Source organism: Xyrauchen texanus, chromosome 16 (genome assembly GCF_025860055.1).
Source record: "Xyrauchen texanus isolate HMW12.3.18 chromosome 16, RBS_HiC_50CHRs, whole genome shotgun sequence".
NCBI lineage: Eukaryota > Metazoa > Chordata > Actinopteri > Cypriniformes > Catostomidae > Xyrauchen > Xyrauchen texanus.
In genome coordinates this window covers 12920766-12947142 of record NC_068291.1, presented here as the reverse complement: position 1 = coordinate 12947142, position 26377 = coordinate 12920766, and the positions used below count along the sequence as shown (strand labels likewise).

General features: G+C 38.1%; 1 protein-coding gene across 1 annotated transcript in view; it reads left to right on the top strand.

The window, feature by feature from the left end:
- Window positions 1–26377, top strand: part of tmem63c (transmembrane protein 63C) — a 69649-nt gene that overhangs the window by 19867 nt on the left and 23405 nt on the right. Inside the window, exons 2-8 of the mRNA XM_052145815.1 lie at window positions 6134–6306; window positions 14625–14704; window positions 17301–17388; window positions 18329–18366; window positions 21894–22036; window positions 25347–25398; window positions 25502–25610. Coding sequence (XP_052001775.1) covers window positions 6187–6306; window positions 14625–14704; window positions 17301–17388; window positions 18329–18366; window positions 21894–22036; window positions 25347–25398; window positions 25502–25610 — 630 coding nt within the window. The 5' untranslated portion in view covers window positions 6134–6186. The remainder of the gene's footprint in view (window positions 1–6133; window positions 6307–14624; window positions 14705–17300; window positions 17389–18328; window positions 18367–21893; window positions 22037–25346; window positions 25399–25501; window positions 25611–26377) is intronic.

Sequence of the window (26377 nt, the reverse complement as noted above, 5' to 3'; positions counted from 1 at the left end):
TTGTCTAGCTTGTTTGCATGTGCAAAGATGCTTAGAATGAACACAGTTGCCATGTAGCATTTACAAAACATTGTGTGCTTTCAGATATATTTTTCTAATGCATGTAACATGCAAAATAATGGGTTTTCTCACACAAGCTAAAGTTTCATAAATATATTTATTTTATACTAAAGCTATCAACTTTAGTATAAAAGTCTGTTTTATTTAAAGCAACTTATAGTTGTGTACTTACTTTATAGAGCAGGGGTATTTAATTAAAGTACCAAGAGGTCCTGTCTCTAGATTTTCTTCCCAGCAAAGGTCCGGACAATAACTTACACGGTGTTAGTAGTCAGTATAGCTACGAAATGACAAAAGGAATGCTCATTTTTAGAAATCATAGACCTTATTGTAAATTTCCAGATTGGCAGTAACAGTACTTTGTAAAAGAATAAGGAAAAAAAACATCAAAGTCAAAAAATGTCTCTTTAAAACTGGGCAAGGATAACGGGAGTTTGGCGAGAGTGCAGAACTCAGTCAGTGAGTTTACGCCGAACTGAAATGATTGACAGCTTCAGTGATTATAAATTGAGTGCTCTTTGCTCGCTTTCTATAAATAATTAATCACAATTTGAATAACAGTTGTTTTTCATGCTGCTAATGAGGAACAATGTGAAGTTGACCGTTTCGTCACTGTCTTCATTAACTGAGGCATAGAACAGCAAAGAAGTAATTCAGGAACACAGTTCCCAGCTTGTGTGGGATGTGTAGCATAATACAGCATGCAATAAATTTATATTAATCAATGTTATTAATGGTGATTCCAATATCAAGGAAATGAATCTTCAATTATGATTTTAGTCATAATCGTGCAGCTCTACTCCCACCAACAACTCATAAGAATACCAGCCACTCCTGCTTACAACTTACAACCGTAAATCACTAATGATTGCTTTGTGTTGTTTGACCATAGTTCTTGTACTTACATTCATGTGATGTGCTTGTTGAAGTTATGACACAATTCTCATCAATGGTGAAGATGCCATGCTAACTAGTGGTTGAAATAATTATCACATTTAGTGCACTAGTAAAACACTGCAGTCTTGACTAAGAACGTAAGCCAAGACCCAAATCCAGACCAAGACTTTAAGTGCTGAGACCAAGATCCAGACAAAGACACTGAGTAATGAGACACGAAAAAAGACCAAGACTCCGTTTAAACTGTCTCAAGAGGTCTTGAGACCAAGACCACAAGACCAAGACTCAAACTCTGTGACGTGATTTGAGGAATTACTCTTTATTTATTAGTAATTCAATCACAGTTTCTGTTCAGTTGTTAGTTGTGTTACAAAGCCACTACCTTTATTTGGTTGACACGCAAGTGCGAGCTGAGCGCGCGCTGTACTAGCAGAGATCTGCGAGTGTTTTGAGCACTCTCGCTTATGGCCTTACTCTCAATTCACAACAACGAATACACTTCCAAGCACTGCAGAAGACATTCTAGGAGAGTGTGCTTCGGTCGTGCATCTCTGTGCGCTAGTCTCTGGCCACCTGCGCTGCACAATGGCCGCTCTACTCAGTTGTAACATGATGTGTGGTATCGGGACATTTTATCGAGAACGAGTACATAGCAAAGTATTTAACCTGATACCAGTCCTGTAACAAAAGCATCATTCTTTTCTTCATCCGTGGAAATCTGGAGGATAAAATCTGGTTTCAAATAAAGAGAACACGCTAGTGGAGACAAATGCGATATGAAATGTGGCTGTAGGTGATAGTGACACCCAGTGTTCAGAATACAAATTTCATATAATTTCCAAATTACGTTCTTTTCCAAAACCTCTCACGAGCTGCATCAGAGCAGTCAGCGGTATAATGTGGAATGGTACTGTATAGTATAGTATAGTACAGAAAATGTGGTACGGTTTGGTATGAACTTTATGGTGTGGTATATTATATTATAGTTTAGTATAGTGTGGTATAGTATTTTAAAGTATAGTACAGTTAGTGTAGTGTGATATGATTGTGTATGGTGTGGTAAAGTATTGTTTGGTTGGCAAATCTGTGTATCAGGTAAGCTGTGTGTGTGTGTGTGTGTGTGTGTGTGTGTGTGTGTGTGTGTGTGTGTGTGTGTGTGTGTGTGTGTGTGTGTGTGTGTGTGTGTGTGTGTGTGTGTGCTCATGCGACATGTCCACAAATTGTGTCTACGGGGCCTGCGGATTTCTGGGCTGGAAAAGAGAAAGGCTAAATAACACGTAAAGCGTTGCTGTCTGTCAGCTATTACAGGCAGCCTAGCCATTTGTAGAAGGCACTGTTACCTTTATCCAAAGTTTCTTTTTTATTAGAGAAATTGTTATAAAAGGTGTTAATTATCTTGCTGTATAAGATTTCTTAAAATATTTATTGTTATAATTATGTGATTTTAATTTTGAATTCAAGTATAGCATTCAAATGTGTGTGTGTTTAGATGAAGGGAACTGCTGACTCATGGTCATAATTACTAAGCCTATAACACAAATGTGTATTGGCTGTTTATTTTGTTTCTAACCCTAACCCAAACCCAAACCCAAAGGAGGAGAGTCACTAAACATAAAGAAACATTTATGCACCATCTGGCCCAATGGAGATGCTCATCTCTGTCAGCAACAGTGCAATGACCTTAAGTTCTGTTGGCATTTTTGTCTGTCCTGACTGTAGTAAATTAGTTATTGGAGATGTTCCATAATTTTTTATCAACAAGATCAAAGTGTGCTTTAACTAACATTGGTTGCTATTCATTTCACATAAAAAATCACCAAAACAATTTATTTCTCAATCTTGGGCTCCATTTTGAAGCAGACATCTGTTTCGCTCTTAATAGTAATGTAACAATGACAAGAATTTCTTTGGTTGCTGTGGTTCTTAGTTTACTAATTAAATTGTGACTTGAGCAATAATATTACTCTTGATTGTATTAAAAATTGTCAATATGTAAACAACAAAAAGGTGGCCATCTGATTGACATTGCAAACAACAAGAAATTACAGCATCATAACTAACATTACCTTCTGGTCTCGCTATCTCTCTCTTTGTCTCTTGCTCTCTATCACTTCGTGTTTACATTAATTATAGTTTATTTTAAAATAGTTTATATTTTAATGCTAGTCTTTTGGCTGCCTCTTCTTTTTGGAGTTACTAAGCTGGAGTTTATAATGCATTTATGAGTTTTATACATCTGTGTGTTTATGCATAGATATCCCAATAATCTAGAATGAAAAAAAAAAAACTAGGCTTGAGATTGATGCCTTTTTCATGCATAAATAATTAGAAGATTTTCCAGATGATTATCAAAATATATCACAGAGAAATTGCACAATAAACGTTGTGATTTCTAATCATTCAATTTGCGCAGTTACACCAGTTTCATACACTAACCTGCAAACTCATCAATGTCACTTCGTTCATTCTTGAAGTACAAAACCTAGAGTTCAGAACAGTGGCGGCTGCTGGTCTTTCAAAGAGGGGAAGCTCATTTTCGGCCTACATTATAAACTTATTTAAAAGTAAATTCTGCCCTACGTTCCTTTTCGAGAAAATGCACTGTGACTCTGTCGTACCAACTAGGCGTCTTTTCCAGTGACTTGACCAGTGTCTTCTCAATGGCCAGCAGAGCTAGGCTGCTTAAACGACCTTGGCCCATTGTGTTACTTGGCCCTTGTTGGATGATTCACTACTCTCATCATGTCCCCTAAATGACAGCTCCTGTCAGCCAAGCAAGGATGTTACATCAATAAGGCGGTTTAGGAAGGCCCTGTTTTGTTTGACTGTTTCATTATGTTTAGTCACTTGAATGCGAGCACCTTCATTGATTGCATGCTCAACCCTGATCCTGCCCATGCAACTTAATCTTGCACATGCACTCACATGTTCATTGCTCTTTTCATGTCTTTTATATGCCCTGTCAAAGTTAGACAGATTTTCAAACCCCACTTTTGACCAAACAACACATCCGTGAGATGGTTTCATCAAGAGGCATGGCCAGCAGTACATTTTATTTGTCACAGCACTTCCAGTCAGCCAGCTAACTTTGTCATACCAGGAGAGCTGAAAAGACCTGTTATTTTTCCCTATTTTTTGCACTAAATCAATCTTAGGTGTTGATCTGCCCTGCTGTTTAATTCTAATTTTTTCCTCGTAAGGAAGACTTTCAAATGGCTTCGCCAAAATCAGGTCGACAATATTAGCACCGTCTGCCATCGTGCGCAGTTTCACCCGTACTGACGCTAGCCTAGCCTATTGTATGAATGAATGAACGAACGAACGAACGCTCTAAAACAAAATATATTAAACTTGGTAAAACTGAAACAAGGAATGTGGTGTATAATTGTGTGAAATGTATTATGCAAATTGACTAGCAATTTCGCCAAACAAATATAAAGAAATAGGTTGCAGCAGTTTGTCTTTCGACTACACTTGAGAAATCCATGATGGGACTGAGCCTGAAATAGCTTCAGTGACTTCTTATAGTACAGATTCGCTGTCAATCAAAAGGAGATGCAGTCTTTCGACAGATCCTCCAATCATCACGCGGAAGCCCGGAGTCTGGGCCAGCCCACTCCTCATTCACCCCCAGAGACGCTGAGCGTCCGTGGGCGGGACATAATCGCAGCATTTATCCAATGACTGTCTATTTTCGGAGCACTGAAAAAAACTGTTGAAGTCAATGGACGCTCGGCTTCAACAGGGAAATGCACTGACGCTACGGGAATGTATGAGAAGTAAATCGAGTCAGCCGACCTGCTATATGTAATGTAGCTGATTCTGAACGAACTCGTCTTCGAGATGAACGTGTTCTAACGCATTTTTAGTCAATAAATTGTTTACACAATAGTACATATTTGACCATTATTTTTTTGACATTATAGGGGAAGCTGAGCTTCCCTTGCAGTCTTAAAGAAATCCCCACTGGTTCAGAAACTTTTGACTGCCATCTGCTGCACCGCATCAGCTCGTCCTGTGGGTGTTATACATGTGCCTTTCCAACCTGTGTCCGGCTTCAGTAAATGTTATATCGCCCTCTTTTGGTCCCCCAAAGCTATTATCTTAGACTATATTAAACGGAAGGGAACTGAGTGTGAATTGGAAAGCACACAAATTAGGCTTCTAATTGAAATGTCGGATAATCTTAATGTAACGATGGCTCAAAAATCTATCGATAAAATAACATGCCGATCAATAATCAATATAAATGTATAATTTATGACATCGCTAATCAAACCTATGTAATTTTTCTTGCAGATTTTTTAAAGGTTGATTAGATTACCACTTATGTCGATTGGAGTATTTCAGTAGTGGACTGTTATTGTCAATGCGTTGCTGCATGATAGTTGATATTAACTTGAGGGAAGTGTAGCTTCTTATAGTGATTTTATGGTGGATTAACTGACTGATGTGACACGGCTTTGTCTAGATGTTTGAGTTAGGTGATGTTTTTTCACTACTATGGAAACCAGTGGTCTAACGCACATGATGACCTGTAATATCAACAAACAATCCAATAAGTGTTCACCCTTGCATTCTGTTCTACATGTGTAAAGGTTCATGTGAAAGAGCTTGAGGGCAATATTCAAAAAGGTTATCGAAACCCATATGCTAAACTGAATACAACAGTCTTTTGAGCATCCTTAGTATTTAGGTAGGAACTTGTTCAATTTTTTGCAAACTGACTGCACACACCAGCATCAACGTATTATTATTACTTTTACTTATTTTTCATTCATTTTTGAACCATTTTGTGTCACATTGGAAGTTGATGATGAAAAGGAGTCCAACAGATCTTCCTGAATGAAATACCACAAATAAGATCTATTTAATATTTCAGGTATTTCTCTTATAATTGACTAATAACTGCATTATGACATTGTTATTATATATGATATAGCTAATCATTAAATGTTGGCAGTGAATTTTCCTTTCTTTTTTCCTTTTTACTTAAGTGTATAAAACTCAAAATGTGTTTCTGGGTCAGAGTGACTCAAAATGACAGAACAAACCAAATATTGTACTATCAATCTGCTGTTGACATCATTGAGTTTAACAGCTCGTGTTCACTGTTATTATCTTCTTCACATCCTCTTGATCTCATTCATACTGTGTTCATGTCTTCTCTCCTCAGTGATGCTTTGACAGTTTGAAGGGCTGAATTTCAGCAGTTTCCTGTGCTCCCTGATGGAGGAGAACAGCACATTGGAGAGATGCTATCGCTCTCAATCCCGCAGCAGTGTGCTGCAAGGTCTACCCTTTGGAGGTGTTCCCACTGTCCTCTCCATCAACATCATTCTGTGGCTGGTAAACGATCCCTACTAATATGATTACAATAAACAACTGCATTGTTCAGCTGCAACTGCTGGACATGCATTTAAAGAAATGTTCTAAATTAAAATGATGTCATTGTTTACTCAGCTTTATGTTGTTTAAAGATGTGTAACTTTCTGTTTTGAGCTTGAAAAAGGACTCAAAAGTCCTTGACTTTGAAAAAACTGTGATTCATGCGACATATTCCAAATCTTCTGAAGGCATAAGATACGTTTTGGAGTGAACCTCGTTCATGTGTTCATGTTTCGCTTTTTTTGCTTTCGCTGTATTTAAATGCAAGCAAAGTCTTTCTAGCAAGTCAGTCCACTGGCGGCCATCTTTTGAAACGGCAGCTATTTTTCTATGTAAATAAGTGGCACATAAGAGCAGCTCCTTTTGTATTTGAATGAGGAAGACCGAAATCTCCAAAATGGTTGGTCAAGATTACGATCACAGAACATATTTCACGCAGCAGTAAAATTGGACATAACTCGAATCATAAATTGTGCTTCTTTACCACAGATTACGCAAAAAAAAAAGATTCCCAGCTCGTATAGCTAATGCACATGCGCATTCTCGAGTTAATTGACAGACGATGTCTGTATCTAAAATGTGATTGTCTGTATTACCTGTAAGACGGGACTTCCTTTCTACATCCGTTGACCGCTGATTTTCACTGTAAAATAAACAGTCAATTGATCAAGTGTCTCTTATGTGGGGGCGTCTCAGGCTCATTATTTCTAGTGGGGCACAAACAATCACTTAACCCAACATGTCAGGTGTGGCATTATCTCAAATTGAGAACCACTAAGGGGGTATTGCAGAGGGGGAGCAGAAGACTGACCCATCCTAAAATCTCATTTACTTTCACACATTCAACAAAAATAGTGACAATATACACAAGAAACAATGTGCGCACTTTCCTTTCCTCTGCCTTTTCTCCTGCCTTGTTTAAATTTCAGTCTGGCACCGCAGGTCTCAACAGTCCAAAGCATTCATGATGTAAAGTAAACAAGCTGTTATCAAGTGCGCACCAGTTTTAAATGGGTAAAGAGGAGAATTAACACTTACATTTCTGTCTGTTCCCCTCACAACATTGTCATATGGCTTCAGAATAATTGAAATCTAATAATCTAGTGTTATGGAAAACTTTATTTGTTCTTTTATGTGTGCTTTTGGAGATTGGACAGCCACAAACACGGTCCTCTCATCCCTCAATCTTGTGTTTCACAGATGAAAAAAGTCATACTGCGTTTGAACCATGAGAGTGAGTAAATGATGGCAAAAAGGTCCGTTTTTATTTCAGTGGTTAGTTTGTCAGTATCATTAATCGGGTGTAAATTGTCGTCCAGGGGTCCTGACTGCTCCTAAAACAGTGTGTAGACGGCACTGTCACATGATCCGTGTAACGTTTTTCAGAGCTGGCCCGGATGGGCAAATCACAGCCATCTGAAGTTACTGGAAGAGGATTTAGGTTTATTTCTATTCACAAGTACAAGTCCTTGCAATTATCAGTTTTTATTAAAAATAACTATCTAGTGTAAAAATGTCTCCAATGAGATATAAAACTTTCTGACAGTTAAATGCGGATGAATGGAGGATTCTGTTTTCTGAGTGGCCAAAGTCCCCTGGAGGAAGAAAACTTGGTGGATCATGTAATACAGTCTTTGGCTGGCAACATGTGCAATTTGCAATGTGTTCATGCCCTGGGGTTGCTTTTTCAGCAGTATCAATTTTGATTAATTATGGTTTCAAAGGGGTGCGTGAACCGGAAAATTGAGAACCACTGCATTAACTGAAAATGATCTGTCACGTCATTTATCGATTTTTGAAACATTGATGCATACTTCCAAATACTTGTATATAGTACATCGGTTTTGAATTCACTCACTGTGTGTGTGTGTGTGCCCTGTTCATTATCTGGTATTAAGATGCATTAAAATCACTGATATATACAGGTATATATAAATACAACTGGATTGCTGACACAACGGTAAACTGTCAGCAGGAGGTGAAGTCACCGGAAGTGTTCAAGCGGCCATCTTGGTATGCCCAAACTATTATAGAGCATCAATGACTGACACGCTGGATAACGCTGGATACGGAAGTAGCATTTCCCCCTCTAGTGACAATCATGATTAATGTTTAATTTGCTCGTTATGGATTCTATTTGTTATAAGGGAGACGGTAAACGATTGCGATGTCAAAGCATTCACCTGTCCTTGTGTGCAGCATATCAGTGCAGCGAAACGATCATCAAGGGAAGTGGCAAAACTCTCCACAATTTGTAATGTAAAGTGGAAAAGCTGTAATATCTGCTTGTTTTATGGTGAACCCTTCCTTTCCCTTGGATGGTTCTTAAAAAAAGTCAGACTGGGATTTCTAAATTGCCTAAAATGCCTGGGATTGACCTGTTTTCCTATTGAAGTGCTCTCTGTAGTCATAAATATGGGTTGGGAGGATTAATTTTGAAATGTATTCCACCTCAGATTACAGAATACATGCTGTAAAATGTAATTTGTAACGTATTCCGTTAGATTACTCAAGGTCAGTAACGTAATCTAAATACTTTGGATTACTTCTTCAGCACTGGTAGATTTTTTCACTTGTTTTGACTATAAAAACTCTGCCAGTGCAGTAAAACAAAATACACATGTTAAAAATACATTCTCTGAAAAACCTAAATATCTTATGCAGAAAATATTTACAGGAAAATAATAAAAAAATTATTATCAAGAATATGATTTTTGCCATAATATAAAAGGTCTTACTAGAAAAAAGAAATTATGATCCAACGTGAATTGTCTTGATGAAAAAATATGATCATGTCTGGTAACGTGCATGTAAAATGGCAAGAAATAACATTTTAGCTTAGCATAAAGCTGACGATTTAAACAAGGTTTATTTCAATTTCTTCTGCTCCAAAGTTACTTCAAACTTACTTCTCTGTCTGCTCGTATGAATGTAACACATCATAAGAAAGTGTTAATTTCTCTGTATAAATGAAATCCATCTGAAAGGACTAAATATTAAATGAAACAAATGACACTAAAATGCAAAGTAATCTCTTCAGTAATCAAAATACTTTGTATTTGTATAAATAACAATGATTTAAATTGTAACTGTAGTGGAATACAGTTACTTATATTTTGTATTTTAAATACATAATCCTGTTACATGTATTCCGTTACTCCACAACCCTGTACATAGATACATCTCATACATTATGTGTGCGTTTGCCTTTTAAACCTAGAGTATTAGTTAGTTCATCTTTGCTTTGCTTGTCACCCTCATTCTCTGCATGCATGTGTGATAGATAGAGGGAGAGAACGCGTGCTTTCAGGCAAGTGCCGTGAGAAAAACACACTTTTCACTGAAACGATTTACTGTATGTGAAGCTAGTAACAGAGCGAACACTTCAGTGTTGTAAATAAATATCTCTAAAAATGTCTGCTTGTGTCTTAGCTCAGATTCATTGAACTTGTTTACATTGAGCTAATCTGTTCGCCACTGAAGTTTGTTAGAAGTAGAGTATATGTTTGATATAGATATACTAACTCGCTCTGGCTTTCAAAGAATTCCCGACTTTAAATAAATAAATAATCACATGTATTGGACGTTTGCATTGTAGGGATGTACAGGCAGATTTTAGAAATAAAAATCTGTGATTAAATGGCCTGTTTATTCACTGAAATTAGATGATTTTCTATTAAGTCAATAGGCATATTGGAATGTTTGGGCATAGCAATAAGGCGGCTCAGTGGCTTCAATGCTATGATGTCATCAGCAATCCAGTTCTATATATAGATATATCTATCAGTGGTTAAGATGCATATTAACAGGCACCATCGCCATTGTCACGATTCCCTTGTTGTCTGCACTGTGTTTCACTAGTCTTTGTTAAAAAACTCCACTTCCCACAATTCCCGGCCCTCATTACTGCCAGCACTCTGTCATTGTTCGCACCTGAATGTCGTTTGTGATTATCCTGTGTCTATGTATTTAAACCCTGCTGTTTCTCCATTCCCCTGTCGATCGTTGTTTGTGCATGTTATGGTAGTCTGTGTGTTTATATCCTGCCCGTTTTCTCCGTTGATGATTTTTCATGTTTATGTTGTGTTTTCCCCTCGTGGTTGTTTTGTTTGTTCCTGGTGTTGTTTTATTTTAGTTATCCTGTTCACTCTTTTGTTCATATCATTAAAAGAACTGCAAGTAGATCCTCACTCCTCGTCTGCCTCCTTCTGCCAAACCTAACAGCCATACTGTACCTTGTAATGTGTCTCTTTTGACCAACTGTGTTCGGACTTCAAGAAGAGGGTCACTTATTTCATGACTGCATACATCAATCATTACATCAAAGTGTTAATGCATGTGTGGAGCGGAGGGGGGCGGGGCCGGGTCGGAATATCACGTGCCCAGTCCCCAATCGACCTGATGAGGTGCGCGAGGGATAAAGGCGGCCGGTGACGATGGTTCGAGAGAGAGAGAATTACGGGCATGTCCGTCATGTGTGTGTTTATGTTTATGCTTTTGGTTTAAGTTTTCATTAAATATTATTTATGTTGGCAAGCCGGTTCTCGCCTCCTCCTTGCCCATCCTGAACCGTGTTACATTGGTGCCGAAACCCGGGATTCACATTTGTCAAATGATGGAAGGTGATCGCCCCGTAGAGTCCTCCCAGTTGGCAGGGGTCCTCCAGTCCCTCTCTGCAATGCATCAGAGCCACCAACAATCCCTGCTTGAGCTCCGGCAGGACCAGGATCGCTGGTTCTTCGAGATCATGCGGGCTCAAGCAGAGGACCGGCATGCGATCTGGAGTCTCCTGAGCCAGGAGGCCGTTCCGACCCGGCCCCACCCCCCTCCGCTCCACAGCATGATAATAAAGTACAAAATAGTACAATATCAAAAAGCAAGTGCATAAAAGGTGGCACATAGTTTCTATCAGTTATACAAAAAGTTATATAAACATTACATTTAGAGCAGAATTCTCTATTATTTTAATGAAGAACCTGTAACTGAGCTTCAGAGATGTACCATCTGTGCTTCTCATCTGTGGCATTTCATGCTGATATCAGGCACACTGAAAAAGTGCCATGAACTTGTGCGTTTGTAATCTGCAAAGTTTAAAAAACTTGTTTTAGTACAACGGTTGATTGACTGGTACAAATTTCAGACTAGAACTCATTGGTTTTACCAGGCTCAAGCATGAGGAATCAAAAATATATAATATAGGTCTATCCACTGTGTATGGATGTAATGCCCCTGAATGGAGCCCTTATACTTATTAAATGAAAACAAGTATGACAGATAAATATAGATCGTGACAGACATTTTACAACTAAGTCCGTTAGAGTGACGGATAATGATTTTATCTAACGCAACCTCTGAACATGATGACACTCACAAACGTCCCTAATAATTTCATCTCTGTACAAAACACCACTTAAACACACACATTCATGTCAAGTGACCACAAAAGCAAAGCGAACAACTCTCAAAATGTTTTCTCATTTAAACCAATGCAAAACAACACCTCAAAGCAATGGCATACACTTCATTAAAACAATGACCGGTGTGCTTCATCCAGCAACACATTAGAATAAAAATAGCTTTTAAAAATCCAATAAAGTTCACTATTCAGGTCTGCGCTCAAGAATGATAACATCTGAAGACAGTCTGCTTGACATTCATATGATCAAAGTTTGCCTTTTGATTGACTAAAGGGTAAAGGCAAACTTGACCCTCAGGGTATCATTGAATGCTCGTAACACATGTGCATTACGTCCCACAGATCTTTCTGAAATAACACAGAGGATGACGGGCAAACCCCAGGCATAGCAAATGAGAGCAATTAAACGGTGTAAAGGCATGAGACTTAATCGCCGGTTCTCTGATACGCAGTAGCTTGGTCCTTGGCCACTCTTCCAACCTCCAACGGACGAAAGCCGTGCCTCCCCGGATGGATCGGATGCAGTCTTCCAACCCCTGGTGGACAGAATGCTCCGCCGTGTTCTCGGGAAACAGATGGGGTCTCCCCCGCCCCTGGCAGCGTTTCCCGAGAACACGGTGGGGCATTCTGTCCACCAGGGGTTGGAAGACTGCATCCGATCCATCCGGGGAGGCACGGCTTCCCACTCCAGGCGGTCGCGGTCTCATACCCCGCCGCATTTCAGCAGCTGGTAGGGGTCTCCTCCACCCCTGGCAGCAGCCCTGACCGCTCCAAGCAGTCATTAGGAGCCCCTTCTCCCTTCGCGGTCGGCGGCCGTTCGTCAGCTTTCAGGTGGCCGTGCTCCTCCGTCCTTCGGCAGGATGACCTCCTTTGGGGTGGATGGTAGTGGCAAGGACTCTACTACGACACATCCCTCCTCCTTCCCGGGTTTCGGCACCAGTGTAAAGGGATTAATGGAAAGGAGGAGGAAGAGGATATTGGCTTGACAATATCAATAATATTTTAATAAAGAAATGAAACAAAAAGACAAACACACAAAGGTGTTGGACAGCTGCCCGTAAATCTCTCTCTCTGTCCAACTGCTGTCTCCAGTCGGCCTTTATCCCTCTCTGAGGCTTGATTAGCCTGATTAGGGGCTAACATCTGAAGACAGTCTGCTTGACATTCATATGATCAAAGTATGTAGTATCACAACTCGGCCCCGCCTTCGCCCTGTCACAAATGGCTTTAACGCAACAGACTGTACTAATAATTATAGAATTTCTCTAAATAATATATAGTGTTGTCTTGTATAATGGACATAAAAAATGTTATGGTGTGGAAATTTACACCCACTTTATTATGAACACCTGTTCACCTACTTATTCATACGATTTTTATATCAGCCAATTGTGTGGCAGCAGTGCAATGAATAAAATCAAGCAGATATAGGAGCTTCAGTTAATGTTCACATCAGAATGGGGAATAATTGTGATCTCAATGATTTGGAACGTGGCATGATTGTTGGTGCCAGACGTGCTGGTTTGGGTATTTCTGTAACTGCTGATCTCCTGGGATTTTCACATTCAACAGTCTCTGAAATTTACTCAGAATGGTGCCAAAAACAAAAAACATAATGTGAGTGGCAGTTCTGCAGCTGGAAATGCCTTGTTAGTGAGAGAAGTCAACGCAGAATGGCCAGACTGGTTCGAGCTGACAGAAAGGCTATGGTAACTCAGATAACCACTCTGTACAATTGTAGAGAGCAGAATAGCATCTCAGAATGCACGACATGTCAAACCCTGAGGCGGATGGCCTACAACAGTAGAAGACCATGTTGAGAATTTTATTAGGACCATGTGTTATTTAAAGTGAGTGTATTATTTCTTAATAACCGTATGATAATGCCACACATTTTACACAACAGCGCAATATCTGGTGGGAACATGCAATCATGAGGTTTTTACTCATTTTAACCACTAAATCAAACCCCATAACTTAACCATAAAGTGGAACCCCATACCATGTTTTTAATTGGAATATTCATTTTGTTTAGTATGGGAAAAAAAGGAAATATCAGGGTTAAGGAGACAATGGAAGCGTATGTGATTGGTTGGTGTAAAAGTACGATTTTGCAATCTCATCATGAGACCGTGTTGTCATGTAAAAAAACAATCCCGGATACTTTTGCTTGGTATACATGCGAGGTTAGCAGGAAAGGACATGGAACTGATGTCATCCATAAGCTATCCATAAAACTGTTTTTACATATAGCTGAGGTCATCAAAATCTACCCTTAGGATTTACGTTGCTAATGTATAACTATGGGTTCATCCACCTAGAAAAGTATTTATGCTATTAAAACACAGTCCCAGGTCAGGGAGTGGATAAGACTGTCTGAGCTGGAGAAAAGAAGCCCCACAGGCTCTGTGGTTCAGAGCCAAACAGGGAAGGACCAGCAGGGGAATTGGAATGAGGGTTCTAGAGCAGGTGCAAACAGACACAACACCTAAACAAGGAAACGTCCTCAACAAACTGGCACAAGACAGCAAACACAGGGAGATTAAATAGGGAAGGAAGTGAGGAGGTTAACGAGGGAAGGCAGGTGAGGCAAATTAACTAATAACAAAGTAACAAGGGAGCGTGGCCTAGACGTATAGGGGGAGGGGCTGTTAGAGGGGAGGGGCTGAAATGTAAGACGGCTTGATGACCTCAGCTGAAAAAGGAAAGTTTCAGAGTGGAACAACTAATTACATTTTGATTAAAATTACACTGACATTTTGCAAAACAATATGAACAGATAAATTGTTTACAGTAAGATCAGGAACGTGTCATTATGTATGTGAACTGATTTGACCCTGTGTTTGGTGCATTTGTGTTTTAGTTACTGCTACTAATCTTCTCCTGTTTGAGGAAGGCAGCGTGGGACTACGGTCGCTTGGCTCTACTGATGGAGAATGACAGGTATCATCTCATAACCTGTGACTGTGTGGAGAACATGTTAAACTGGAATCTAAATAATTGATCAACTGTGTATGGTGTTTAAAGTGAACCTAATGCTTAGCAGGTGAGTGTGAGATGCTGGCGCCACCTTCAGGGTTAAAAGGACATAGTTTGATCAAGACATTTTCAAGACTTATCACTTTATAATATATATATACATATCCAGAAGAATCCAGTTTGTTACAGTATAATTTACTACTAAGTCTAGTTTTTAGCACTTATTTATTCTTATATTTATATGTGTGTGTGTTTGTGTGTGTGTGTAACCCCCCCTCTCAAACACACACACACACACACACACACACACACACACAATGTCCATTTGGGAGTTGTGGGTGGAATTGGATTATAAGTCTTAAGTTTTTCATGATGTTCCACTGCGGCAATCTTGCTTTATTCTGCATCAGCATGAGGCATTAAACTCTGTGTTTATGTGAATGTTCACCTGCAGTGTTTATTTACACAGTATTGCATCAGTCCACAAGGGCACACAGAGAGACAGAGAGCGAGAGAGAGAGAGAGAGAGAGAGAGAGAGAGACTTCACAGTAATAAATATATTATATTTATGGATTCTAGAATTTCACTTCATTCTTTTCATATCTTATGATGAAATGATTTTCCCTTTCTGATCCTGAGACTAATTTAGCTTGACTTATTTTGGAGCTGGCTCAGAGTTAAAGCTTTTATAAACTGCCTGTGGCCTTGTCACATATGAAAGCTATAGAGGCATGACACATCTGTGATAAGAGTATCATCCAGTGATGGGACTGATTTCATGGAGGAGACATGTGTCACATGGGGAAGTTGTCACTAGGGCTTTTAAGTTTTTAAGTAAAAAAATACAGTGGCAAGAAAAAGATTTGAGCCTTTTGGAATTAACTGGTTTTCTGCATTAATCGGTCATTAAATGTGATCTCATCTTCATCAAAGTCACAAGTATTGACAAACACAATAGTACATAAGCAAACAACACACAAACAATTATAATATTTTATGTATTTTTTGAACACATCCCATTAAACATTCAGAGTGCTGTGGAAAAAGTAAGTGAACCATTGGATTTAATAACAGGTCTATCCTCTTTTGGTAACAGTAACCTCAACCAAGCATTTCTGGTTGCTGCTGATTAGACCTGCACAATGTTCAGAAGGAATTCTGGAATGTTCTTCCTTAAAGAACTGCTTCAGCTCAGCCATAATTAGGATGTCTGGTGTGAACGCTCTAGAGGTCATTCCACAGCATCTCTATTGGATTAAGGCCTGGACTCTGACGTCATTCTGTATTGTACTTCATTGTCCTGCTGCATCACCCAATTTCTACTGAGCTTCAGCTGGCACACAACAACCCTGACATTATCCTGTAGGATGTCTTGATACATTTGGGAATTCCTTTTTCCCTTGATGATGGCAAGTGGTCCAGGCCCCAAAGCAGCCACATATCATGATACTCCCTCTACCGTACTTCACCGTTGGGATGATGATTTAATGTTGGTATGCGGTGCCCTTTTTATGCCATAAGTATTGCTATGTGTTCTTCCCAAACAATTCAACTTTAGATTCATCAGTCCACAAAACATTTTCCCAGTAGTGTTGTGGAGTGTCAAGGTGGTTTTTGGCAAACTTCTTTGCAGTGTCCTGCTATGGATGCCCTGCTTGCTTAATGTTTTCTGTATAGTAGATTCATGAACAGATATGTTTGCCAGTTCTAATGATACCTTCAATTCTATAACTGTCACTTTTTACCTAATTGAGCATTCTGAGTCATACTGGCTGGACGGCTACTTCTAGGGAGAGTAGCCACAGTACTAAATCATCTCCATTTATAGACAATTTGTCCAACTGTGGACAGATGAATATCTAAGCTCTTCAAGATATTTTTGTAATCTTTTCCAGCTTTATACAAAGCAACAATTCTTGATCATAGGTCTTCGGAGATGTCTTTTTGCGAGGCATGGTCCACGTCAACGGATGCTTCTTGCACAAATGTTTGACACAAAATGTTTGAGTGCTTTTTATAAGTCAAAGTAGGTCTAACCCACACCTCCAATCTAGTTTCATTAATGGGATGCCAGGTTTGCCAACTCCTGACTCTAATTAGCTTTTGTTGACGTCATTAGCCTAGGGGTTCACATAACTTTTCCAACCAACACTATGACTGTTTGAATTTTGTTTTTAATATGTACAAGAACAGTACAATAATTTGTGTTATTAGTTAAAACAGACTGTGTTTTTTTTTTTTTGTAACTTAGATAAAGATCAAACCAGATTTGAAGACAATGTATACATAAATGCAGCTAATTCCAAAGGGATCACATACTTTTTCTTGCCACTGTATATAATTTTGATAAAAAAAAATAATAATAATAAAATAAATAAATAAAAAGCAGAGACTTACCTATGTCCAAAAAATGTTAAACAAGCTTTATGGTTTATTTGATAATTATATATATATATATATAAATTGTGTGAATAATGAATGAAGACCTCTTTAATATAGCCTATTTCATGAAATTTTATCTGTGCATTTATTTATTTTTTTGTTGTCTTTGTTCTGTAGCTTGACATCTTTATTCTATGGCGAACAAAGCGAGAAAGAGAAAACCCCTTCAGAATCCAGTCCATCAGATTCAGAGACCAAGGACATGGTGAGAACCATTACAAAGAAGAAAAGAGACAAAGGAAAAACATCCAAATTCCCTTTTCTTTCCCATGTTAATATAATATAATAATGCTGCAATGACTCCTAACGGTTTAGATTCAGCATCTTATACACAGTATATTCAGTCCTCCATTACCAATGCTATTTTATAAATGTGCAAGTAATATTTGTCTGGTCATGTGATCTCAACATATATACAATATTATTATTATTAGTAGTAGTAGTAGTAGTAGTAGTAGTATTTTATTTTTCAGTTCTGCAAAACTGAGACCAATATTTTGCAGTTAGTCCACTGTACTGTATGTGTGTAAGGTGACCTTTTAAATTTTGGTGTGAATAATTACAGGTGACAGCCAAAATATGCAACATTTTAGGGGTTAAGAATATGTTCATGCAGAAACAAATGAACCATGAATACAAAGCTTTATGGCTGCTATTATAAAATCACACTAATATATAATGTTTTAATGTCATTCTTGTCTTCATGGTTATGTGAAGTTACTGCTGTCATAAAAACATAGAGAGGCATAATCAAATTAGACCAGTTCAATCTGTTTATGTGGATTAGTCACCCAGCACCCATGTGTTGCCCCAGAACTGATTTCATAACAAAATAGCCTGTGCAATTTAAATGTCTATTTTCTTTTATACTCACTATCTGTCCATTTATATTCTGACCTCACTCTGTCTCCTTATGTTTTATGTGTATGACAGTTCACGACATCGCAGCCATGTTAACGATTATTGCATGTGTTTTACATAGCTTGTTCCACTAGTTAGGCTACACATGTTCACTTAAATAACAAATTACTCTGACAGACACTAAGCTAGCCAGACTTGCTCTGTACAGTACTTGTCTGTTTTTTTATATATGTGCCAGACCTTTTTATGACACCGTTGTCTCTCCTCCCTCGCTCTCTTTATAGGGCTTCTGTTCCTGGCTTACATCTCTGTACCAAATGAAGTAAGTGTGTAAGAAGCAGTGATGTCATCACCCAGTCTTGTTTGCTCACGTTATATCTCATTAAAGAAATAGTTCACTCCAAAATTCAAATTCTGTCATTTACTCACCCTAATGTTGTTCCAAACTTGACTTGCTATGACTTACTTTGTTTTGTGGAACACAAAAGGTGAGGAATATCCTGGATGTTCTTTTAAGTCTACTCTTTTCAATTAATCATTTTATTCAGTTCTCTAAAATGATCTAAATGTTTTGTTCATTAACCAGACTGGGCCACCATTCCCAAAAGATCTTAGCAGCTGAGTGATTTCACGTATGTTTTTTAATTTTTTAAGCTGCAGGACGTGCTTAAAAGTAATGGTTCACCCAAAAATTTAAATTCTCTCATAATATACTCACTCTCATGCCATTCCAAATGTTTATGAATTTATTTTTCTGCAGAACACAAAGAGATTTATAGTAAAAAAGGAATTCATTATTGATCTGTTTCTCACCAAATGTGATTGCATCATTTCAGAAGACATCTTAAACCACTGGAGTCATACTGATCACTTTTATGCTGCATTTATGTGATTTTTGGTGCTTGAAATGTCTGGTCACCATTCACTTGCATTGGATGGACCTACAGAGCTGAAATATTCTTCTAAAAATCTTAATTTGTCTTCATCAGAAGAAAGAAAGTCATACACATCTGCGATGGTATGAAGGTGAGTAAATGATGAGACAACTTTCATTTTTGGGTGAACTATCCCTTTAAGAGTGTCGCTGTCCGTATAGTTGAAGTGCTGAAATGCGACAGTGTTGTGTTGCTCGTCATTGTCAGTTAAATATATTTGTCCGTAACTATAGACATGCTTAATTTACCTCACTAGGAAATGTTTACATTTATTTTCATTGTTTAAAGAGCTGGAGGGGGCACAGGCTATGTGGTCGTGCACTCAAATCTGTGTTGGTAGTTTATTTATAAAGAGCTAATTATTTATTCAGTCATGTATTTATCTATTTTATTCATTTATTTTAAACTATATTATAATCTATCATTATACTTTAGATAGTTAAAATACATTGGCCAGTTGATGTGATAAATAGACCTCTATATTATATATATATATATATATATATATATATATATATATATATATATATATATATATATATATATATAGATCTATATAGATAAAAATAAACAAAACTTTAAATAAAAGTATCTTGGTCACATTGTCCTTACGATGCTCTTAAGCACCCTACAATTACTCCAGAGCTTAATATACAGACCATTTTCAAGTACTACATAAGTTATGATGGCTTTGGGATGTGGGCCGCAAAATTAAGATGAATTGTATTCTATGAGCAACTTATGCTGGCGATGCTTTTGGGAATTGAGGTCCAGAGCGGTTACTGAATAAATATCTGAATTTGACTAAACATCTGACTCTCTTACTGGTCTTTACTTTCAGTCATGTCCGTTTCTAAATGAAGCAAGAACTGTTTTGTGCATTTGAATATTTTTGAAACATAAATAAGTCATTACACTTGTTCATGTCAACTTGTAGTTAAAGATACACAATTGCAATACAGTTTTTAGTAATAATTGAATAAAAAAAATTAAACGTGAAACATTGAAATATGTCACCAATGTATAATATAGTAACCAGTTTTTTATATATAATTATATTATTAAGAATAATAAATATTTTTTCAAATATATGCTGACTTTTTTAAAGAAAGTCATACAGGTTTTGACCAACATGAGGGTGAGTAAATAATCATAGAATTGTCATTTTTGGGTGAAATATTCTTTTTAGAAGGGAAAACACAGGGTGAAGGTTTTACCAGGCACTTTACCAGCATGTCTAACATCTGGGCATGCTCAAACGTTTTCAGTACCGTAAACCAGCCACTTGTCTGTCTCCACGGCTTCGGAGATGTTATTTTGACCACTGGGATTGCATGTTGATGCCATACCGTATTTAGATGGTTACTTAAACAGTTTCTTGAACTCTTTGGAGATTGGGAGGCCATGCTAAGAGCTTCCTCGCACTGGATGAGGCGAGGCCAGAGGGGTGTGTTTGTTTGTGTTTTGTATGTGTTTTTGTATGTATGAGCGCTCCTTACTATCATAATTGCACCCAAAGCCCTCATGTATTTGTGTGATTTTTCAAAAAGACAGTCACACATATATTGTTGACCGAAATCAATATTTTACTTTGAATACACTGAATACTCACATAAAGGCATTTTTACCTTTTTTAGTTCTTGTAGTGTACTGGTGGAGTGTTGCGCCAGTAACGCCAAGATCATGGGTTTGATTCCCAGGGAACACACATACTTATAAAATGAATTTCATTGGATAAAAGTGTTAACTAATTGAAAAAAAAGTATAGTGCGCCCAAAAAGTATTTGGGTGAATGTATTTTTTCTATGTAACAATATCAAGGCAAGTGGCATATTTTCAGTAAAGATAGCACAAGCACACTTTCAAGCGAAACATTTATCAAAAATAAGCTTTTAACATAAATTTAAGGAAATTGTAAAGCAGTAGATATTGATTCAAAATTAAGACAAAAAGTATTTTGACACTTTGCAGTTGTCAAACTTAGTAGAACTTATGTTCATTGTTAAAGTGATAGTTCACCCAAAAATGACAATTCTCTCATCATTTTCTCACCCTCATGCCATCCTGGATGTGTATGACTTTCTTTCATCTACAGAAAACAAACAAAGATTTTCAGAAAAATATCTCAGCTTTGAAGGTCCTTACAATGCAAGTGAAGAAATTTGAAGTTCCAAAAAGCATATAAAGCAGCATAAAAGTTATCCATATGGCACCAGGGGTTGGATCCATGTCTTCATAAGCGATATGATAAGTGTGGGTGAGAAACAGATCAATATATATATATATATATATTTTTTTTTTTTTTTTACTATAAATCTCCACTTACATTTTCTTTTTTGTTCTTGGCGATTTGCATTTTTTGTGCATATCGCCAACTACTGGGATGTGAGGAAAATGTAAGGTAAAAAGGATTGATTATTCATCTGTTCTCACCCACACCTATCATATCGCTTATGAAGACAAACATTTAACCATAGTCGTATGGATTACTTTTATGCTACATTTATGTGATTTTTGAGACTTCAAAATTCTGGCCACCATTTACTTGCATTGTATGGATCTACAGAGCTGAAATATTCTTCTAAAAATCTTTATTTGTGTTCAGCAGAAGAAAGAAAGGGATGGCATGAGGGTGAGTAAATGATGAGAGAAGTTTCATTTTTGGGTGAATTATCCTTTTAATGTGATGAACTACACCATTTTGGTTACTCTGCCAGGACACCAGTGTGAACATGATGGGAACTTCCACTAAAATCACTTTGGGACAAGTTATTTGAAAAAAGAAAGTTAAGTTAGTTCTGAGAAAAGGTCTGTTAGCATCATTTGTTTGCAGATATCTCTTTGTTTGATATTTTCTAATGTAATGAAATTGTGACTTAGGTGTCCAAAAGTGTCCTTTTTTTATTTTCTGTAGGAATGAAGAGATCCGCAGTAAATGTGGTATTGATGCGGTCACGTACCTGTCATTCCAGCGTCACATTATTCTGCTCTTGATGGTGGTGTGTCTGCTTTCTCTCACCATCATCCTGCCCGTCAACCTCTCCGGGAACCTCCTTGGTAGCTCCACCAGACTCTCAGCTGTTTGGTTACTGTTTGCTCTAGTTCTCGGCTGTAAAGAATTCATGACAACATACAAAACATATTTGGTATCCAATGAAAAGGCAGTCCTTTAAAACGAAATTTCTTAATTCATCAGTGTGCTTGCACCTAAACAATTATGGACCTTTTGAAAATGATCTCATGAATTCATTTTAACAGATCTCTTTTCATTTGTTATAATAAGAGAGTTACTTGCAGTGTTTCCTTGCTCAGTTATAATTTAGCCTGGTTTCTTAAATTCCCTTGTGTGGAACAAACCTGAGTACTTAGAGTTACTTTTAAAAGTCTGTGCTATTAAAATTAATGTTTTGCTATTCAGGTAAGTGGCTATTAACATTGCATTGACTTCCACGAGTGCCCATATACAGTAATCTTTGACTGGTATATGGTAAACATTTTTGGCTTGCTCTCCGCAAAGGAGGGTTAACTCAAGCTCTAATTTACCTCCCTATGGGACTCGACAGCATTTGTGGCATAATGTTGATTACCACAAAAACAAGGTTATAATGAGGTTGTTGTTTCTCAGCTGCTCAAGTTGTGTCAAAATGGCAACTGTCACTGAAAATAAATGACTTCCTGTCACCCTCCTTAAGTAACCCATTTGTAGATTGACTTCCGAAGAGTGTAATCATTGTGATACTTTTAAACAATTTCTCTGTTTGGTCCAAAACGTCATCCCCTGGCTTAACCAATGTTCTTTAAAAAAAAGAACAAGTGTTCTTGTAAAGGGATAGTTCAACCAAAAATTATAATTCTATCATAATTTACTCACCCTCATGCTGTTCTGCGGAACACAAACAAAGATATTTTGATGGATGTACAGTTATTTTTGTCCAGACAATGTACACTGAGGAGTCAAAACATTTTGACCACCTGCCTAATATGCTGTTGGTCCTTTACGTGCCACAAAAACAGCACAGACCCAACGAAGCCCCTGAAGGTGTCCTGTGGTATCTGGCACCAAGACAATAGCAGCAGATCCTCAAAGTCCTGTAATTTGAAAGGTGGAACCACCATGGAATGGACTTGTTGGTCCAGCACATCCCACAGATGCTTAATCAGATTGAGATCCATGGAATTTGGAGGCCTGGGCAGCACCTTGAACTCTTCATCTTGTTCCTCAAACCATTCCTAAACAATGTGTGCAGTGTGGCAGGGCGCATTATCCTGCTGAAAGAGGCCACTGCCATCAGGGAATGGCATTGCCATGAAGGAGTTTACCTGGTCTGCAATGATGTTTAGGTAGGTGGCTTTGGATTAATGGCTGGACCCATCACAATCCCTCCACTGACTTGTCGTCTTCCCATGGTGCATTCTGCTGCCATCACTTTCCCAGGTAAACGGCACACACGTACACGGCCATTCACGTGATGTAAAAGAAGATGGGACTCATTGGACCAGGCAACCTTCTTCCACTGCTCCAATGTCCAGTTCCGACATTTGCGTGCCCATTGAAAGCGCTTTTGAAGGTGGACAGGGGTCGTCATGGTGACTCTGACCGGTCTGCGGCTACGCAGTTGTATATTTTCTGTGACTTGTGCCACAGTTGAACTTCTGTTGGTTTGGACCAGATGGGATAGCCTTCTTTGCCCATGCACATTGATGAGCCTTTGCCCCCAATGCGCTGTTGCCGGTTTGTGGTTTGTCCCTTCTCGGGCCACTGTCATTAGGTACTCACCACTGCTCACCGGGAGCACCCCACAAGCTTTGCAATTTCAGAAATGCTCTGATCCAGTCATCTTGCCTTAACAATTTGGCCCTTGTCAAAGTCATTCAGGTCTTTACTCCTGCCCATTTCTCCTGCATTCAAGACATTGACTACAAGAACTGATTGTTCGCTAAAATACCATCTAATCTACCCAGACCTTGACATATGGCCTTGTTAGGAGATGATCAACCAAAATTGTAGTTTTTATTTTCTATAAATCTTGACATCTGCAGTCTGCTTGGACAGTTCATAAGATAAGCTCCTTCACACACTTCCTCGCGCATGACGCATATGCAAAGTGATGTACACAAACAAGACACAGTGTTGCCAGGCTTGAGGTTTTCACACCCAGTTTGGTTATTTTGAAAAGGAAGATGAGTTCTTATTGATGGTCTGGTTGAGTGGTCTTTTTCTTACTCAAAAGGATCGTATCACTTCAGAAGACATGGATGAAACCACTCGAGTTTTATGGATTACTTTTATTTACTTTTGGAATCTTAAAAGTTTTGGACCCCATTGACTTACATTGAATGGACAAAAACACCTCATACATCCTTCAAAATATCTTTGTTTGTTTTTCACGGAAGAAAGTAAGTTATAGTTGAGATGGGATGATTGTGAGTAAATTATGAGAAATGTATCAGTTTTGGATGAACTATCCCTTTAACTGTGTATTATTATCAGCCGATGAGTAGCTGTGTGCTGATTTGGGGGGGGGGGGGTCTGCATGGTAAATTATGTTAAACACAGCTGAAAGTACAAGCTGTACAAGCAAGTATCTTTATTGGTAGCTGCATCAAATTACCCAAAATATTTAACAAATGAACATGAAAGAAGCAGGTAATGTATAGAAATTTGTGAATGACAGGTGTTCCAGTTCTTTTTTTACTTTTGTGGGCAGATTCTGTGTGGGTCTGCTGATGAATGGCATTAGGAAAGTCCTGGGAAAACTCTAGAAGACTTAGAAGGGCTCATTCTTAACCGTCCATTACTGGATGTGTGTAAAAATGTTATTCAGACCACCTTATAGTGTTTGTAGGTGGTTGGGTGGCACAATAGATGTTTTGAAGGGCCAAGTTAAATAAGGGAAAGTCCCTGACTGTCCACACCACAAGAAGAGCATTGTGAAAAGCCACTGGCTTTACCTCGTGTTGATCTCAGTCCTGCAAACTTTTCACACGACTTAGAAGACCTTGGTTGCAGGGTTTTTACTGTGATCCTCTTAAACTGTGGTGACTGATCGTAACATGTGGATGTGTGGTAGACCCGTCTGTGGCGTAGTTTATGGGCCAGTTGGTTAGAATAGGGTGGGGGATTTGACGCTGGCTGTCATATCCATGCAACAGTTTGACATAGTATTTGTTAAATAAACCAGCACGTTCACAGATTCGTCATAGCAACCTAACCCAGAGCATAATGATTGTGGTGTAGAGATGTTTTTTTTTTAAGAAAAATATTCTATTTTCACAGTTTGCACTTTACCACACAGGCTTCAAAGTACTTTCAGAGTGAGAAGAACATGAAAAGCTAACACAAGTTGTTTATTTCCATGCATTCCAGAAGATAGCCCTCAGAATTTTGGCCGAGCAACAGTGGTGAACATCCCAGCAAAGTAGGCTAATTATTTATGATGAATGAGCATAAACTTGTTTATTTATGAATATTTTTGAAGTTGTCTGCATGATCTTGATTTCTTTTTGTCCTTCTCGAATTAGGAACACATTTCTGTGGTTGCACAGTATCTTTGCTCTGTTGTATTTTGTGATCACTGTGCTGTGCATGGCCCACCATGCCTCACGACTGGAATACAAGGAGGATGAAAAGGTTGGTGAACACACACAGCTGTGTTAATGTGCATGAATGTATTATTTCAGACTCCATATGATTGATATGTCTCATTTCTGTTCCAGAATACTACTGCTTTTTCACCTCGCTTGCAAGGCAAACTCCTTATTGAAACCACTAAAAGGGTTCACCTAAAAATTCAAATTCTTTCATCATTTACTCACCCTCATGCCAATCCAAATGTGTATGAGTTTTTAGGCTATTTAGAAGAAAAGCTCAACTCTGTTGGTCCATACAATGCAAGTGAATTCTGGCCAGAACTTAAAGTAAAATGTAATAGGTGTGGGTGAGAAAAAGATGAATATTTAAATCCTTTTTACTATCATTTCTCTTCCCTGCCCAGTAGGTGGCGGTATGCATGAAGAATGCGAATTGCACAAAAAAAAACCAATAGAAAAATAAAAAAAAATTACGAATGTGAATGTGAAAGTGAAAGTGGAGATTTATAGGAAAAAAGGACTTAAATATTGATCTGTTTCTCACTCACACCTATCATATCACTTCAGAAGATATGGATTTAAACACTGGAGTCATATGGATTAATTTTATGCTGCCTTTATGGGCTTTTTGGACCTTTAAAGTTCTGGCCATCATTTATTTTCATTGTATGGACCTACAGAGCTGAAATATTTTTCTAAAAATCTTCGTTTGTGTTCAGCAGAAAAAAGTAATACACATCTGGGATGGCATGAGGGTGAGTAAATGATGAGATAGTTTTCATTTTGGGTGAATTATCCATTTAACAT